Here is a 15,747-nt window from a genome sequence, read left to right as displayed (position 1 = left end):
CAAATGACAAAAAGGAATCAGGAATCATTCATTGTCACCGTTAACACACAGCCCCCTCCCCCCAACCCTCCCAGCCCCACCTCCCCTCATCTTGGAGACAGAACCCCTCATTACAAGGGGACATAAATTTAAGGTGAAAGGTGGAAGATATAGGAGGGATATCAGAGGTAGGTTCTTTACCCAGAGAGTGTGGGGGCATGGAATGCACTGCCTGTGGAAGTAGTTGAGTCGGAAACATTAGGGACCTTCAAGCGGCTATTGGATAGGTACATGGATTACGGGAAAATGATGGGGTGTAGATTAATTTGTTCTTAATCTAGGACAAAAGTTCGGCACAACATCGTGGGCTGAAGGGCCTGTTCTGTGCTGTATTTTCTATGTTCTATGTAATCCTATTCTTGAAAGTACATAATGAATAACAGTCAATGAATTGTAGAACCCTTCCATCCTTCAGTTCAAATTTGACCTTCTCAATTGTCAAGAATTCCAACAGGTCCCCCCGCCACGCCAGGGCCCAGGATGGAGAGGCTGCTCTCCACCCTAACAGGATCCGCCTTCGGGCGATCAACGAGGCGAAGGCTACAACATCTGCCTCCCCGGCTGGTCCGACACCCCGAATATGGCCTCCCGGGGGCCCGGGTCCAGTTTCACGTGCACCACTTTAGAAATTACCCTGAAAACCTCCTTCCAGTAATCCTCCAGCTTTGGACAGGACCAAAACATATGAATGTGGTTTGCAGCCCCCCCGCCCCCCCCCTGCAACGTTCACACACATCTTCTACCCCCTCAAAGAGCCGGCTCATCCTCGTCCTCGTGAGGTGCGCTTTATACACCACCTTCAGCTGTATCAGCCCCAACCTCGCACACGAGGTGGAGGCATTCACCCTCCGGAGCACCTCACACCAGACCCCCTCCTCCATACCCTCTCCCAACTCTTCCTCCCACTTTGCCTTGATCCCTTCCAGCGGCGACTTCTCCTCTTCCAAAATAGCCCCGTAAACCACTGATACTACCCCCTTCTCCAGTCGCAGGTGGTGATATTATTAATGACAAAGCCATCAGGTGTCTCCACAGCCCCGCAGTCTGTGCAGTTACTGAGTGCTGTCCAGGGCAGTGTGAGGGGCTGTGTTAAATGTGAAAAGACACGAGGACTCGACCAGCAATCACTAAAAAGATTTATTGCTTTTGTCTTGTGCAAATTAATTAAAAACAGCAGTAAGAATTCCTCAATCGCACAGCTGAACACCAGCGCGAGGCTTCAAAACATAGACAAATTAATGCAAAAACTAAAAGCCTTTTAAATAAGAAAATAATCCAGTGGTTCTTTTAACATTTTTGAACAGACACAAATTCACAATAGTCCTCACTGTGAAATGGGGGAGGGGAGGTGGGTGGGGGGTTGGGGAGGGGAGGGGGGTTGGGGAGGGGGAGAGGGGTTGGGGGGAGAGGGAGAGGGGTTGGGGGGAGGGGGAGAGGGGTTGGGGAGAGGGGTTGGGGGAGGGGGGCGGGGGGGTTGGGGGAGGGGGGCGGGGGGGTTGGGGAGGTGGGTGGGGGGTTGGGGAGGGGGGTTGGGGGAGGGGAGGTGGGTGGGGAGGTGGGTGGGGGGTTGGGGAGGGGGATTGGGGAGGGGAAGGTGGGTGGGGGGTTGGGGCAGGGGGTTGGGGGAGGGGGTTGGGGAGGGGGAGGGGAGGTGGGTGGGGGGTTGGGGAGGGGGGTTGGGGAAGGGGGTTGGGGAGGGGGAGGGGGAGGGGGGTTGGGGAGGGGGGGTTGGGGGAGGGGTGCACCAGGGGGCTGATTGGATTCTGTTTTAACCATCACTGGGGTTAGGTTCCTCTCCCTGGGCCTCCACCTTCAGCAGGTCTGTGAGGGGACCTGTCCCAGAGAGAGCTGCCTCCTCACCCACAGCCCATCGGTGCGGCCTGCCATCTGCCACCCAGAGGCCTATTAGCAACGTGGACTCTCCAGGCCCATCGAACAATTCGGATACTATCGGGCTGCTGGGACGTGGCAACAGGCCGTGGCTCTCGGAATGGGAGAATGTTTCTGAAGTTTGGCAGTAATTAAATCATTTATAAATATTCAATATCATAAGAATCGCACAAACACACGCTTCCACAAACATTCGCACACACAGAACATTAATAAAGGCACGAGCTGTGACTGGGGATCGGGAACATGGCAACAGGCCATTCAGCCCCTCGAGCCTGTCCCACCATTCAATGAGATCATGGCTCATCGGTGACCTCAGGAATATCGAAAGAACCCTGCCGATTATACCTGATCATTAAATAGCAGGTTACAGGGGCAACAGGGCAGAAAGATCCCCATTGTGGAAATATAGTACAGTTATATTCGCTCCCAATACAAAAATATATATTTCTGAAAAGATTGTAACGTTGAGGGTGAGATATTGCAAGTCACTCCGAATGTCTCAGTAACGCCATCCAGATTTCAAAGCCTCAATGTCACTGATCAGAGAACGTGCCAGGTAGATCGAAAACATCTGTGAGAAATCGAAAGCTTTAATTCACTCAAGGCAGAGAATACACATATTAAGACAAACATTTAAGTTGGGCAGTTTCTGAACCCTAGACCCTACACCTGTAGTGGCCCCCACCCTTCCACCTCCTTTAACCTAAGGTGTGGAGATGCCGGCGTTGGACTGGGGTGAGCACAGTAGGTTACAACACCAGGTTAAAGTCCAACAGGTTTGTTTCGATGTCACTAGCTTTCGGAGCGCTGCTCCTCCCTCAGGTGAATGAAGAGGTCTGTTCCAGAAACACATATATAGACAAATTCAAAGATGCCAAACAATGCTTGGAATGCGAGCATTAGCAGGTGATTAAATCTTTACAGATCCAGAGATGGGGTAACCCCAGGTTAAAGAGGTGTGAATTGTACCAAGCCAGGACAGTTGGTAGGATTTTGCAGGCCAGATGGTGGGGGATGAATGTAATGCGACATGAATCCCAGGTCCCGGTTGAGGCCGCACTCGTGTGCGGAACTTGGCTATAAGTTTCTGTTCGGCGATTCTGCGTTGTCGCGGGTCCTGAAGGCCGCCTTGGAGAACGCTTACCCAGAGATCAGAGGCTGAATGCCCTTGACTGCTGAAGTGTTCCCCGACTGGAAGGGAACATTCCTGCCTGGTGATTGTTGCGCGATGTCCGTTCATTCGTTGTCGCAGCGTCTGCATGGTCTCGCCAATGTACCACGCTTCGGGACATCCTTTCCTGCAGCGCATGAGGTAGACAACGTTGGCCGAGTCGCACGAGTATGTACCGCGTACCTGGTGGGTGGTGTTCTCACGTGTAATAGTGGTATCCATGTCGATGATCTGGCACGTCTTGCAGAGATTGCCATGGCAGGGTTGTGTGGTGTCGTGGTCACTGTTCTGAAGACTGGGTAGTTTGCTGCAAACAATGGTTCGTTTGAGGTTGCGCGGTTGTTTGAAGGCAAGTAGTGGGGGTGTGGGGATGACCTTGGCAAGATGTTCATCGTCATCAATGACGTGTTGAAGGCTGTGAAGAAGATGACGTAGTTTCTCCGCTCCGGGGAAGTACTGGACGACGAAGGGTATTCTGTCGGTTGTGTCCCATGTTTGTCTTCTGAGGAGGTCGGTCCGGTTTTTCGCTGTGGCGCGTTGGAACTGTCGATCGATGAGTCGAGTGCCATATCCCGTTCGTACGAGGGCATCTTTCAACGTCTGTAGATGTCTGTTACGCTCCTCCTCGTCTGAGCAGATCCTGTGTATACGGAGCGCTTGTCCATAGGGGATGGCTTCTTTAATGTGTTTAGGGTGGAAGCTGGAGAAGTGGAGCATCATGAGGTTATCCGTAGGTTTGCGGTAAAGCGAAGTGCTGAGGTGACCGTCCTTGATGGAGACGAGTGTGTCCAAGAATGCAACTGATTTTGGAGAGTAGTCTTCTTCATCCAGACGCACGGAACAGCCATGGGGACCAAATTCGCACCCCAATACGCCAACATCTTCATCCAGACGCACAGAACAGCCATGGGGACCAAATTCGCACCCCAATACGCCAACATCTTCATGCACAAGTTTGAACAGGACCTACTCACCGCACAGGACCTTCAACCGATGTTATACACCAGATACATCGATGACATTTTTTTCCTTTGGACCCACGGCGAAGAATCACTGAAACGACTACACGATGATATGAATAAGTTCCATCCAACCATCAGACTCACCATGGACTACTCTTCAGCAGTCAAGGACATTCAGCCTCTGATCTCCGGGTAAGCGTTCTCCAAGGCGGCCTTCAGGACCCGCGACAACGCAGAATCGCCGAGCAGAAACTTATAGCCAAGTTCCGCACACATGAGTGCGGCCTCAACCGGGACCTGGGATTCATGTCGCATTACATTCATCCCCCACCATCTGGCCTGCGAAATCCTACCAACTGTCCTGGCTTGAGACAATTCACACCTCTTTAACCTGGGGTTACCCCATCTCTGGATCTGTAAAGATTGAATCACCTGCTAATGCTCGCATTCCAAGCATTGTTTGGCATCTTTGAATTTGTCTATATATGTGTTTCTGGAACAGACCTCTTCATTCACCTGAGGAAGGAGCAGCGCTCCGAAAGCTAGTGTTTGAAACAAACCTGTTGGACTTTAACCTGGTGTTGTAAGACTTTAACCTAAGGGGTAGAGTGAATAACAGGTAAGCTCTTTCTTTCTTTTTCTTGTTTTATCTAGAGGGGATGGCAGGGAAGGCCGTGCAATGTTCCTCCTGCAGAATGTTTGAGGTGAGGGACGCCGTCAGTGTCCCTGCTGATTTTACCTGTGGGAAGTGCACCCATCTCCAGATCCTCAGAAACCGCGTTAGGGAGCTGGAGCTGGAGCTGGATGAACTTCGGATCATTCGGGAGGCAGAGGTAGAATCATAGAAGTTTACAGCATGGAAACAGGCCCTTCGGCCCAACCAGTCCATGCCGCCCAGTTTTTACCATTAAGCTAGTACCAGTTGCCCGCACTTGGCCCATAACCCTCTATACCCATCTTACCCATGTAACTATCTAAATGCTTTTTAAAAGACACAATTGTACCCGCCTCTATTACTACCTCTGGCAGCCCATTCCAGACACTCACTACCCTCTGAGTGAAGAAATTGCCCCTCTGGGCCCTTCTGAATCTCTCCCCTCTCACCTTAAACCTATGCCCTCTAGTTTTAGACTCCCCTACCTTTGGGAAAAGATGTTGACTATCTACCATATCTATGCCCCTCATTATTTTATAGACCTCTATAAGATCACCCCTAAGCCTCCTACGCTCCAGGGAAAAAAGTCCCATAGGTGGTCATAGATAGAAGCTTCAGGGATGTAGTTACTCCAAAGAATAAAGGTAGATGGGTGACGGTGAGAGGGGCTGGGAGGAAGCAGTCAGTACAGGGATCCCCTGTGGTTGTTCCCCTTAGTAACAAGTATACCGCTTTGGATACTGTTGGGGGGGGGGGGGGGGGGGTCTTACCAGGGGTAAGCCATGGGGTACAGGTTTCTGGCACAGAGTCTGTCCCTGTTGCTCAGAAGGGAAGGGGGGAAGAGGAGTAGAGCATTAGTCATAGGAGACTCCATAGTTAGGGGGATACATAGGAGATTCTGTGGGAACGAGAGAGACTCGCGGTTGGTGTGTTGCCTCCCAGGTGCCAGGGTGCGTGATGTCTCGGATCGTGTTCTCGGGATCCTTGGGAGCAGTCTAAAGTCATGGTCCTCATAGGTACCAACGAGATAGGTAGGAAAAGGGATAGGGATGTAAGGCAGGAATTCAGGGAGTTAGGGTGGAAACTTAGATCTAGGACAAACAGAGTTATTGGGCGGGATTCTCCCCTACCCGGCGGGGCGGGGGGTCCCGGCGGGGCGGGGGGTCCCGGCGGGGCGGGGGGGGGTCCCGGCGGGATGGAGTGGGGGGAACCACTCCGGCGTCGGGCCGCCCCAAAGGTGCGCAGGAGAGGGGGTCTCTTCCGCCTCTGCCATAGTGGAGACCATGGCGAAGGCGGAAGAAAAAGAGTGCCCCCATGGCACAGGTCCGCCCGCGGATCGGTGGGCACCGATCGTGGGCCAGGCCACCGTGGGGGCACCCCCCGGGGCCAGATCGCCCAGCGCTGCCTTGTCCCGTCGTTCAAAAGGTGGTTTAATCCACGCTGGCGGGACAGACATTCCAGCGGCGGGACTTCGGCCCATCGCGGGCCGGAGAATCGCCGGGGGTGGGCCCGCTGACCGGCGCGGTGCGATTCCCGCCCCCGCCGAATCTCTGGTGGCAGAGACTTCGGGACACGGCGGGGGCGGGAATCGCACCAGCCCCCGGCGATTCTCCGACTCGGTGTGGGGTCGGAGAATCCCGCCCATTATCTCTGGGTTGTTACCCGTGCCACGTGATAGCGAGACGAGGAATAGGGAGAGAGAGGAGTTGAACAAGTGGCTACAGGGACGGTGCAGGAGGGAGGGTTTCAGATTTCTGGATAATTGGGGCTTATTCTGGGGTCGGTGGGACCTCTACAAACGGGATGGTCTACACCTGGACCAGAGGGATATCAATATCCTGGGGGGGGGGGGAATTTGCTAATGCTCTTCGGGGGGGTTTAAACTAGTTCAGCAGGGGCTTGGGAACCTGTAGCTTGGAGCTACAGCTCCAGTATACAGGAGGTTGAGAGTAGTGAGGTCATGAGTAAGGTTTCAAAGTTGCAGGAGTGTACCGGCAGGCAGGAAGGTGGTGTAAAGTGTGTCTTCTTCAATGCCAGGAGCATCCGGAATAAGGTGGGTGAACTTGCGGCATGGGTTGGTACCTGGGACTTCGATGTTGTGGCCATTTCGGAGACATGGATAGAGCTGGGACAGGAATGGTTGTTGCAGGTGCCGGGGTTTAGATATTTCAGTAAGCTCAGGGAAGGTGGTAAAAGAGGGGGAGGGGTGGCATTGTTAGTCAAGGACAGTATTACGGTGGCAGAATGGACATTTGATGAGGACTCGTCTATGGGCTGAGGTTAGAAACAGGAAAGGAGAGCTCACACTGTTAGGGGTTTTCTATAGGCCTCCGAAAAGTTCCAGAGATGTAGAGGAGAGGATTGCAAAGATGATTCTGGATAGGAGCGAAAGCAACAGGGTAGTTGTTATGGGGGACTTTAACTTTCCAAATATTGACTGGAAACGCTATAGTTCGAGTACTTCAGATGGGTCAGTTTTTGTCCAATGTGTGCAGGAGGGTTGCCTGACACAGTATGTAGATAGGCCAACGAGAGGCGAGGCCATATTGGATTTGGTACTGGGTAATGAACCAGGACAGGTGTTAGATTTGGAAGTAGGTGAGCACTTTGGTGATAGTGTCCACAATTCCATTACGTTTACTTTAGTGATGGAAAGGGATAGGTATGTACCGCAGGGCAAGAGTTATATCTGGCAATTATGTAATTATGATGCGATCTTGCAAAACTTAGGATACATCGGATGGAAAGGGAAACTGCAGGGGATGGGCACAATGGAAATGTGGAGTTTGTTCAAGGAACAGCTACTGCGTGTCCTTGATAGGTACGTACCTGTCAGGCAGGGAGGAAGTGGTCGAGCGAGGGAACCGTGGTTTACTAAAGCAGTCAAAACACTTGTCAAGAGGAAGAAGGAGGCTTATGTAAAGGTGAGACATGAAGGTTCAGTTAGGGCACTCGAGAGTTACAAGTTAGCTAGGAAGGACCTAAAGAGAGAGCTAAGAAGAACCAGGAGGGGACATGAGAAGTCTTTGGCAGGTAGGATCAAGGATAACCCAAAAGCTTTCTATAGATATGTCAGGAATAAACAAATGACTAGGGTTAGAGTAGGGCCAGTCAAGGACAGTAGTGGAAAGTTGTGCTTGGAGTCCGAGGAGATAGGAGAGGTGCGAAATGAATATTTTTCGTTAGTATTCACACAGGAAAAAGACAATGTTGTCGAGGAGAATACTGAGATTCAGGCTACTAGACTAGAAGGGCTTGAGGTTCATAAGGAGGACGTGTTAGCAATTCTGGAAAGTGTGAAAATAAATAATTCCCCTGGGCCAGATGGGATTTATCCTAGGATTCTCTGGGAAGCTAGGGAGGAGATTGCTGAGCCTTTGGCTTTGATCTTTAAGTCATCTTTGTCTACAGGAATAGTGCCAGAAGACTGGAGGATAGCAAATGTTGTCCCCTTGTTCAAGAAGAGGAGTAGGGATAACCCCGGTAACTATAGACCAGTGAGCCTTACTTCTGTTGTGGGCAAAGTCTTGGAAAGGTTTATAAGAGATAGGATGTATAATCATCTGGAAAGGAATAATTTGATTAGAGATAGTCAACACGGATTTGTGAAGGGTAGGTCGTGCCTCACAAACCTTATTGAGTTCTTTGAGAAGGTGACCAAACAGGTGGATGAGGGTAAAGCAGTTGATGTGGTGTATATGGATTTCAGTAAAGCGTTTGATAAGGTTCCCCATGGTAGGCTACTGCAGAAAATATGGAGGCATGGGATTCAGGGTGATTTAGCAGTTTGGATCAGAAATTGGCTAGCTGGAAGTTGCCATCCAGGTTGAGAGGGTTGTTAAGAAGGCGTACGGTGTATTAGCTTTTATTGGTAGAGGGATTGAGTTTCGGAGCCATGAGGTCATGTTGCAGCTGTACAAAACTCTGGTGCTGCCGCATTTGGAGTATTGCGTGCAATTCTGGTCGCCGCATTATAGGAAGGATGTGGAAGTATTGGAAAGGGTGCAGAGGAGATTTACCAGAATGTTGCCTGGTATGGAGGGAAGATTTTATGAGGGAAGGCTGAGGGACTTGAGACTGTTTTCGTTAGAGAGAAGAAGGTTAAGAGGTGACTTAATTGAGGCATACAAGATGATCAGAGGATTGGATAGGGTGGACAGTGAGAGCCTTTTTCCTCGGATGGTGATGTCTAGCACGAGGGGACATAGCTTTAAATTGAGGGGAGATAGATATAGGACAGATGGCAGAGGTAGGTTCTTTACTCAGACAGTAGTAAGGGCGTGGAATGCCCTGCCTGCAACAGTAGTGGACTCACCAACACTAAGGGCATTCATAGATTATCATAGAATTTACAGTGCAGAAGGAGGCCATTCGGCCCATCGAGTCTGCACCGGCTCTTGGAAAGAGCACCCTATCCAAGGTCAACACCGCCACCCTATCCCCATAACCCAGGAACCCCACCCAACACTAAGGGCAATTTTGGGACACTAAGGGCAATTTATCATGGCCAATCCACCTAACCTGCACATCTTTGGACTGTGGGAGGAAACCGGAGCACCCGGAGGAAACCCACGCACACACGGGGAGGATGTGCAGACTCCGCACAGATAGTGACCCAAGCCGGAATCGAACCTGGGACCCTGGAGCTGTGAAGCAATTGTGCTATCCACAATGGTACCGTGCTGCCCCTTTCCACTGATTGAATTCAAATGGTCATTGGATAGACACCCGTTCCAGCCTCCCCGAACAGGTGCCGGAATGTGGCGACTAGGGGCTTTTCACAGTAACTTCATTCGAAGCCTACTTGTGATAATAAGCGATTTTCATTTCATTTCATATGGACGATAACGTGCCACGTGCCAGTGAGGCTAGAAATAGGAAGATAGAGCAGACAAACACGTGGCTAAACAGCTGGTGTAGGAGGGAGGGTTTCCGTTATCTGGACCACTGGGAGCTCTTCCGGGGCAGGTGTGACCTGTATAAGAAGGACGGGTTGCATCTAAACTGGAGAGGCATAAATATCCTGGCCGCGAGGTTTGCTAGTGTCACACGGGAGGGTTTAAACTAGTGTGGCAGGGTGGTGGGCACGGGAGCAATAGGTCAGAAGGTGAGAGCATTGAGGGAGAACTAGGGAATAGGGACAGTATGGCTCTGAGGCAGAGCAGACGGGGAGAAGTTGCTGAACACAGCGGGTCTGGTGGCCTGAAGTGCATATGTTTTAATGCAAGGAGTATTATGGGTAAGGCAGATGAACTTAGAGCTTGGATTACTACTTGGAACTATGATGTTGTTGCCATTACAGAGACCTGGTTGAGGGAAGGGCAGGATTGGCAGCTAAACGTTCCAGGATTTAGATGTTTCAGGCGGGATAGAGGGGGATGTAAAAGGGGAGGCGGAGTTGCGCTACTTGTTCGGGAGAATATCACAGCTATACTGCGAGAGGACACCTCAGAGGGCAGTGAGGCTATATGGGTAGAGATCAGGAATAAGAAGGGTGCAGTCACAATGTTGGGGGTATACTACAGGCCTCCCAACAGCCAGCAGGAGATAGAGGAGCAGATAGGGAGACAGATTTTGGAAAAGAGTAAAAACAACAGGATTGTTGTGATGGGAGACTTCAACTTCCCCAATATTGACTGGGACTCACTTAGTGCCAGGGGCTTAGACGGGGCAGAGTTTGTAAGGAGCATCCAGGAGGGCTTCTTAAAACAATATGTAAACAGTCCAACTAGGGAAGGGGCGGTACTGGACCTGGTATTGGGGAATGAGCCCGGCCAGGTGGTAGATGTTTCAGTAGGGGAGCATTTCGGTAACAGTGACCACAATTCAGTAAGTTTTAAAGTACTGGTGGACAAGGATAAGAGTGGTCCGAGGATGAATGTGCTAAATTGGGGGAAGGCTAATTATAACAATATTAGGCGGGAACTGAAGAACATAGATTGGGGGCGGATGTTTGAGGGCAAATCAACATCTGACATGTGGGAGGCTTTCAAGTGTCAGTTGAAAGGAATACAGGACAGGCATGTTCCTGTGAGGAAGAAAGATAAATACGGCAATTTTCGGGAACCTTGGATAACGAGTGATATTGTAGGCCTCGTCAAAAAGAAAAAGGAGGCATTTGTCAGGGCTAAAAGGCTGGGAACAGACGAAGCCTGTGTGGCATATAAGGAAAGTAGGAAGGAACTTAAGCAAGGAGTCAGGAGGGCTAGAAGGGGTCATGAAAAGTCATTGGCAAATAGGGTTAAGGAAAATCCCAAGGCTTTTTACACGTACATAAAAAGCAAGAGGGTAGCCAGGGAAAGGGTTGGCCCACTGAAGGATAGGCAAGGGAATCTATGTGTGGAGCCAGAGGAAATGGGCGAGGTACTAAATGAATACTTTGCATCAGTATTCACCAAAGAGAAGGAATTGGTAGATGTTGAGTCTGGAGAAGGGGGTGTAGATAGCCTGGGTCACATTGTGATCCAAAAAGACGAGGTGTTGGGTGTCTTAAAAAATATTAAGGTAGATAAGTCCCCAGGGCCTGATGGGATCTACCCCAGAATACTGAAGGAGGCTGGAGAGGAAATTGCTGAGGCCTTGACAGAAATCTTTGGATCCTCGCTGTCTTCAGGGGATGTCCCGGAGGACTGGAGAATAGCAATGTTGTTCCTCTGTTTAAGAAGGGTAGCAAGGATAATCCCGGGAACTACAGGCCGGTGAGCCTTACTTCAGTGGTAGGGAAATTACTGGAGAGAATTCTTCGAGACAGGATCTACTCCCATTTGGAAGCAAATGGACGTATTAGTGAGAGGCAGCACGGTTTTGTGAAGGGGAGGTCGTGTCTCACTAACTTGATAGAGTTTTTCGAGGAGGTCACTAAGATGATTGATGCAGGTAGGGCAGTAGATGTTGTCTATATGGACTTCAGTAAGGCCTTTGACAAGGTCCCTCATGGTAGACTAGTACAAAAGGTGAAGTCACACGGGATCAGGGGTGAACTGGCAAGGTGGATACAGAACTGGCTAGGCCATAGAAGGCAGAGGGTAGCAATGGAGGGATGCTTTTCTAATTGGAGGGCTGTGACCAGTGGTGTTCCACGGGGATCAGTGTTGGGACCTTTGCTGTTTGTAGTATATATAAATGATTTGAAGGAAAATGTAACTGGTCTGATTAGTAAGTTTGCAGACGACACAAAGGTTGGTGGAATTGCGGATAGCGATGAGGACTGTCAGAGGATACAGCAGGATTTAGATTGTCTGGAGACTTGGGCGGAGAGATGGCAGATGGAGTTTAATCCGGACAAATGTGAGGTAATGCATTTTGGAAGGGCTAATGCAGGTAGGGAATATACAGTGAATGGTAGAACCCTCAAGAGTATTGAAAGTCAAAGAGATCTAGGAGTACAGGTCCACAGGTCATTGAAAGGGGCAACACAGGTGGATAAGGTAGTCAAGAAGGCATACGGCATGCTTGCCTTCATTGGCCGGGGCATTGAGTATAAGAATTGGCAAGTCATGTTGCAGCTGTATAGAACCTTAGTTAGGCCACACTTGGAGTATAGTGTTCAATTCTGGTCGCCACACTACCAGAAGGATGTGGAGGCTTTAGAGAGGGTGCAGAAGAGATTTACCAGAATGTTGCCTGGTATGGAGGGCATAAGCTATGAGGAGCGATTGAATAAACTCGGTTTGTTCTCACTGGAACGAAGGAGGTTGAGGGGCGACCTGATAGAGGTCTACAAAATTATGAGGGGCATAGACAGAGTGGATAGTCAGAGGCTTTTCCCCAGGGTAGAGGGGTCAATTACTAGGGGGCATAGGTTTAAGGTGAGAGGGGCAAGGTTTAGAGTAGATGTACGAGGCAAGTTTTTTTACGCAGAGGGTAGTGGGTGCCTGGAACTCACTACCGGAGGAGGTAGTGGAAGCAGGGACGATAGGGACATTTAAGGGGCATCTTGACAAATATATGAATAGGATGGGAATAGAAGGATACGGACCCAGGAAGTGTAGAAGATTGTAGTTTAGTCGGGCAGTATGGTCGGCACGGGCTTGGAGGGCCGAAGGGCCTGTTCCTGTGCTGTACATTTCTTTGTTCTTTGTTTGTTCTTTGATAAGGGAATAGTGTAGATGGGCTTTAGAGTGGTTTCACAGGTCGGCGCAACATCGAGGGCCGAAGGGCCTGTACTGCGCTGTTCTATGACCATATTCTCCTCACCAGGAGCAACTGTCCCCCAGTCAGAGTCAGTGGGCTGGATTCTGCGATTGCCGACGTCGAGATCGCGTTTGGCGATCGATGGAGAATGCATTTTTACTCTGGGTTCGTGGGCGGTGCTGTTTTTTCGATGCTCCGCCCCCTCAGAAACAGCGTCATCAAGGCACTCCCCCCGATCCTCCGCCCCGGATGTGCCGAGTCCCCGACGGGTTCTCACAACTGTTGTGTTCGGTACACTGGACTAACACTGGCTGCAACTGGATGCAGTTTAGATCAGAAAGATACTCCAGACCTTGAACTTAGTTCAATCAGGTTTATTGAACTAGTCGCACAGTTAGCACAGTTCTCTGTGAGTTCGACTCTCTGCTAACGTAAGTGTGGTTACTCTGTCTGACTGCACCAGACCAGCTCTCAGCCACGTGCTGGAGGTGTGAGATTGTAACAACACCCTTGACTGACTCTCCAGATGTTCATCAGTGGAAAGAGGCGGAGTGTGAGTGCCTCGTGTCTTTTATAGTCAGATCCCACCCCAGAGTGTCCTGCCTGCTTATTGGCCAGGTCCTGTTCTCTGTGTCCATTGGCTGCCTGTCTGTATATCAGTATGTGTGTGAATGCATATCATGACATCTCCACTTTTTTTTTATGTTTGGATGACATATGTGAACATATTTACAAGAATAGGCCAATATTAACATATATACATGCAATGGATGTGAACATATGTACATGTGAAGACAGCTGTCTAATGCGAGAACACAGAACACGGCAAACAGAACAAATGTTCATAAGTCCAGTCTCTGATCCTGGTCGACCGCCGGAGAGGTGGTGGTGAGGACGACAGCGCCTTGATGGGCGGGATTGAAGCCTGACTGGTGGCCTCGTGAGTCGAGGTATCAGGAGGTGGCAAAACAACAGAAGGAAACGGAGAGGAATGTGGTTGCGGGCAGGCAACTTTGCGCAGTGCCCGTCTGTTTCGTCGCACAACATACGAGCGGGGGGGGGGGCAGCCTGTCGAACAGTGTCTGACGGGGATAACGCGGGTAAATCAGTGGCATGAGCATCATAGTCCTGTTTTTGCCGGTCCCCGAGTTTCTGCACATTCTGCAGCACCGGGAGGTGATCGGGCACGTGTATGGCTGGAAGTGTCGTTCGCAGGTCTCTGTTCATCAGGAGTTGAGCCGGCGAAATGCCAGTGGACAGTGGGGTCGCTCTGTACGCAGCGCAAGGTGAATGTCAGCCGCAGAATCCGCGGCCTTGCAGATCAGCTGCTTCACTATGTGCACCCCTTTCTCAACTTTTCCGTTTGACTGCGGATAGTGTGGGCTGGAAGTGACGTGTTTGAACTGATACGACTGGGCAAACAGAGACCATTCATGGCTCCCATTGTCACTCATGACAGTGAGTGGGATACCATGCCTGGAGAACGTCTCCTCACAGGCCTTGATGACGGTCCGAGATGTGAGGGCTGAGAGCTTCACAACTTCAGGGTAATTGGAAAAGTTATCAATGATTAACACGTAATCACACCATTTGCATGAAAGAGGTCGGTGCCAACATTGGGCCACGGAGAGGTTTCGATTTCATGCTGCTGAAGTGTCTCCTTACTCTGCGCTGGCTGGAAGCGTTGACAGGTCGCACAGTTAAGGACCGTGTTCGCGATGTCCTGGCTGATCCCGGGCCAGTAGACAGCCTGCCTGGCTCTGCGTCTGCACTTTTCCACACCCAGGTGTCCCTCATGGACTTGACGGAGCACCAAGCTCTGGAGACTGTGCGGAATTACAATCCAGTCCAGTTTGAGGAGGATACCATCAACCACCGTCAGGTCGTCCTTTACACTGAAATATTGAGGGCACTGCCCTTATCTGCCAGCCATTGGCGAGGTGTTGCATAACACGCTGCAAGAGGGGGTCTTTGGCTGCCCTCACGGATACGAATCACCTTCTCATCAGATGCCGGGAGGGTGCTGGCACACAGCTGCACCTGTGACTCCACCTGTGACTCAATTTGCCGGATGACGTTCAGTGGTTCACTAGGCACGGTGATGGAGCGGGACACGGTGATGGAGCGGGACAGTGTATCGGCAATGATGAGCTCCTTGCCAGGCGTGTAGACCAGGTCAAAGTCGTACCTTCTGGGCTTGAGGAGGATGCGCTGCAACCGAGGCGTCATGTCATTAAGGTCCTTGTGGATAACGTGGACCAGGGGCCTGTGGTCCGTGTCGACAGTGAATGTCGGAGACATAGTCGTGAAACTTGAGGATGCCAGTGAGAAGGCCCAGGCATTCCTTCTCGATTTGTGCATACCTTTGTTCGGTGGGCATCATTGCCCTTGATGCAACCGGTGCCCAGGATGAGGTGTCATCACGTTGCAGCAGGACCGCACCGATGCCATCCTGGCTCGCACCTGGTCGAGATTTTCGTTTCCCTCTCTGGGTCGAAAAATGCCAATATGGGTGCAGTGGTGAGCTTGGCTTTCAGCTCCAACCACTCTGCCTGATGGGCCGCCTTCCACTCGAAGGCAGTGAACTTCTTCACTAGGTTTCGTAGGGCCGTGGTGTGTGAGGCCATGTCTGGGATCAACTTGCCCAGAAAATTGACCATGCCCAGGAAGCGCAATGCCGCCTTCTTGTCTTCTGGGGCCTTCATGGCTGCGATGGGCTTGACCTTGTCTGTGTCGGGGCACACGCCCTGCTGAGAGATCTGGTCTCCTAGGAACTTGCGTGTCGACATGCCAAAGCAACACTTGGCCCTGTTCAGCTTCAGGCCATTGGCGTGGACACGGCGGATTACCTGCTGGAGACGGGAAACATGCTCCTCAGGGGTCGTGGACCATAT

At 50.9% G+C, this 15,747-nt stretch overlaps 1 protein-coding gene across 1 annotated transcript in view; it reads right to left on the bottom strand.

Annotated features, from left to right (window-relative positions):
- Positions 1-1,734: 1,734 nt before the first annotated feature.
- Positions 1,735-15,747, bottom strand: part of LOC140403697 (tetraspanin-5-like) — a 112,283-nt gene continuing 98,270 nt past the window's right edge. The window contains exon 8 of the mRNA XM_072491880.1: positions 1,735-2,503. Within this exon, the coding sequence (XP_072347981.1) occupies positions 2,432-2,503 (72 nt within the window). The 3' untranslated portion in view covers positions 1,735-2,431. The remainder of the gene's footprint in view (positions 2,504-15,747) is intronic.

Source organism: Scyliorhinus torazame, chromosome 28 (assembly GCF_047496885.1).
Source record: "Scyliorhinus torazame isolate Kashiwa2021f chromosome 28, sScyTor2.1, whole genome shotgun sequence".
In the NCBI taxonomy this organism is placed as follows: domain Eukaryota; kingdom Metazoa; phylum Chordata; class Chondrichthyes; order Carcharhiniformes; family Scyliorhinidae; genus Scyliorhinus; species Scyliorhinus torazame.
Note: the sequence above shows the minus strand (reverse complement) of the source record. Positions and strands in the feature narration are given on the sequence as shown.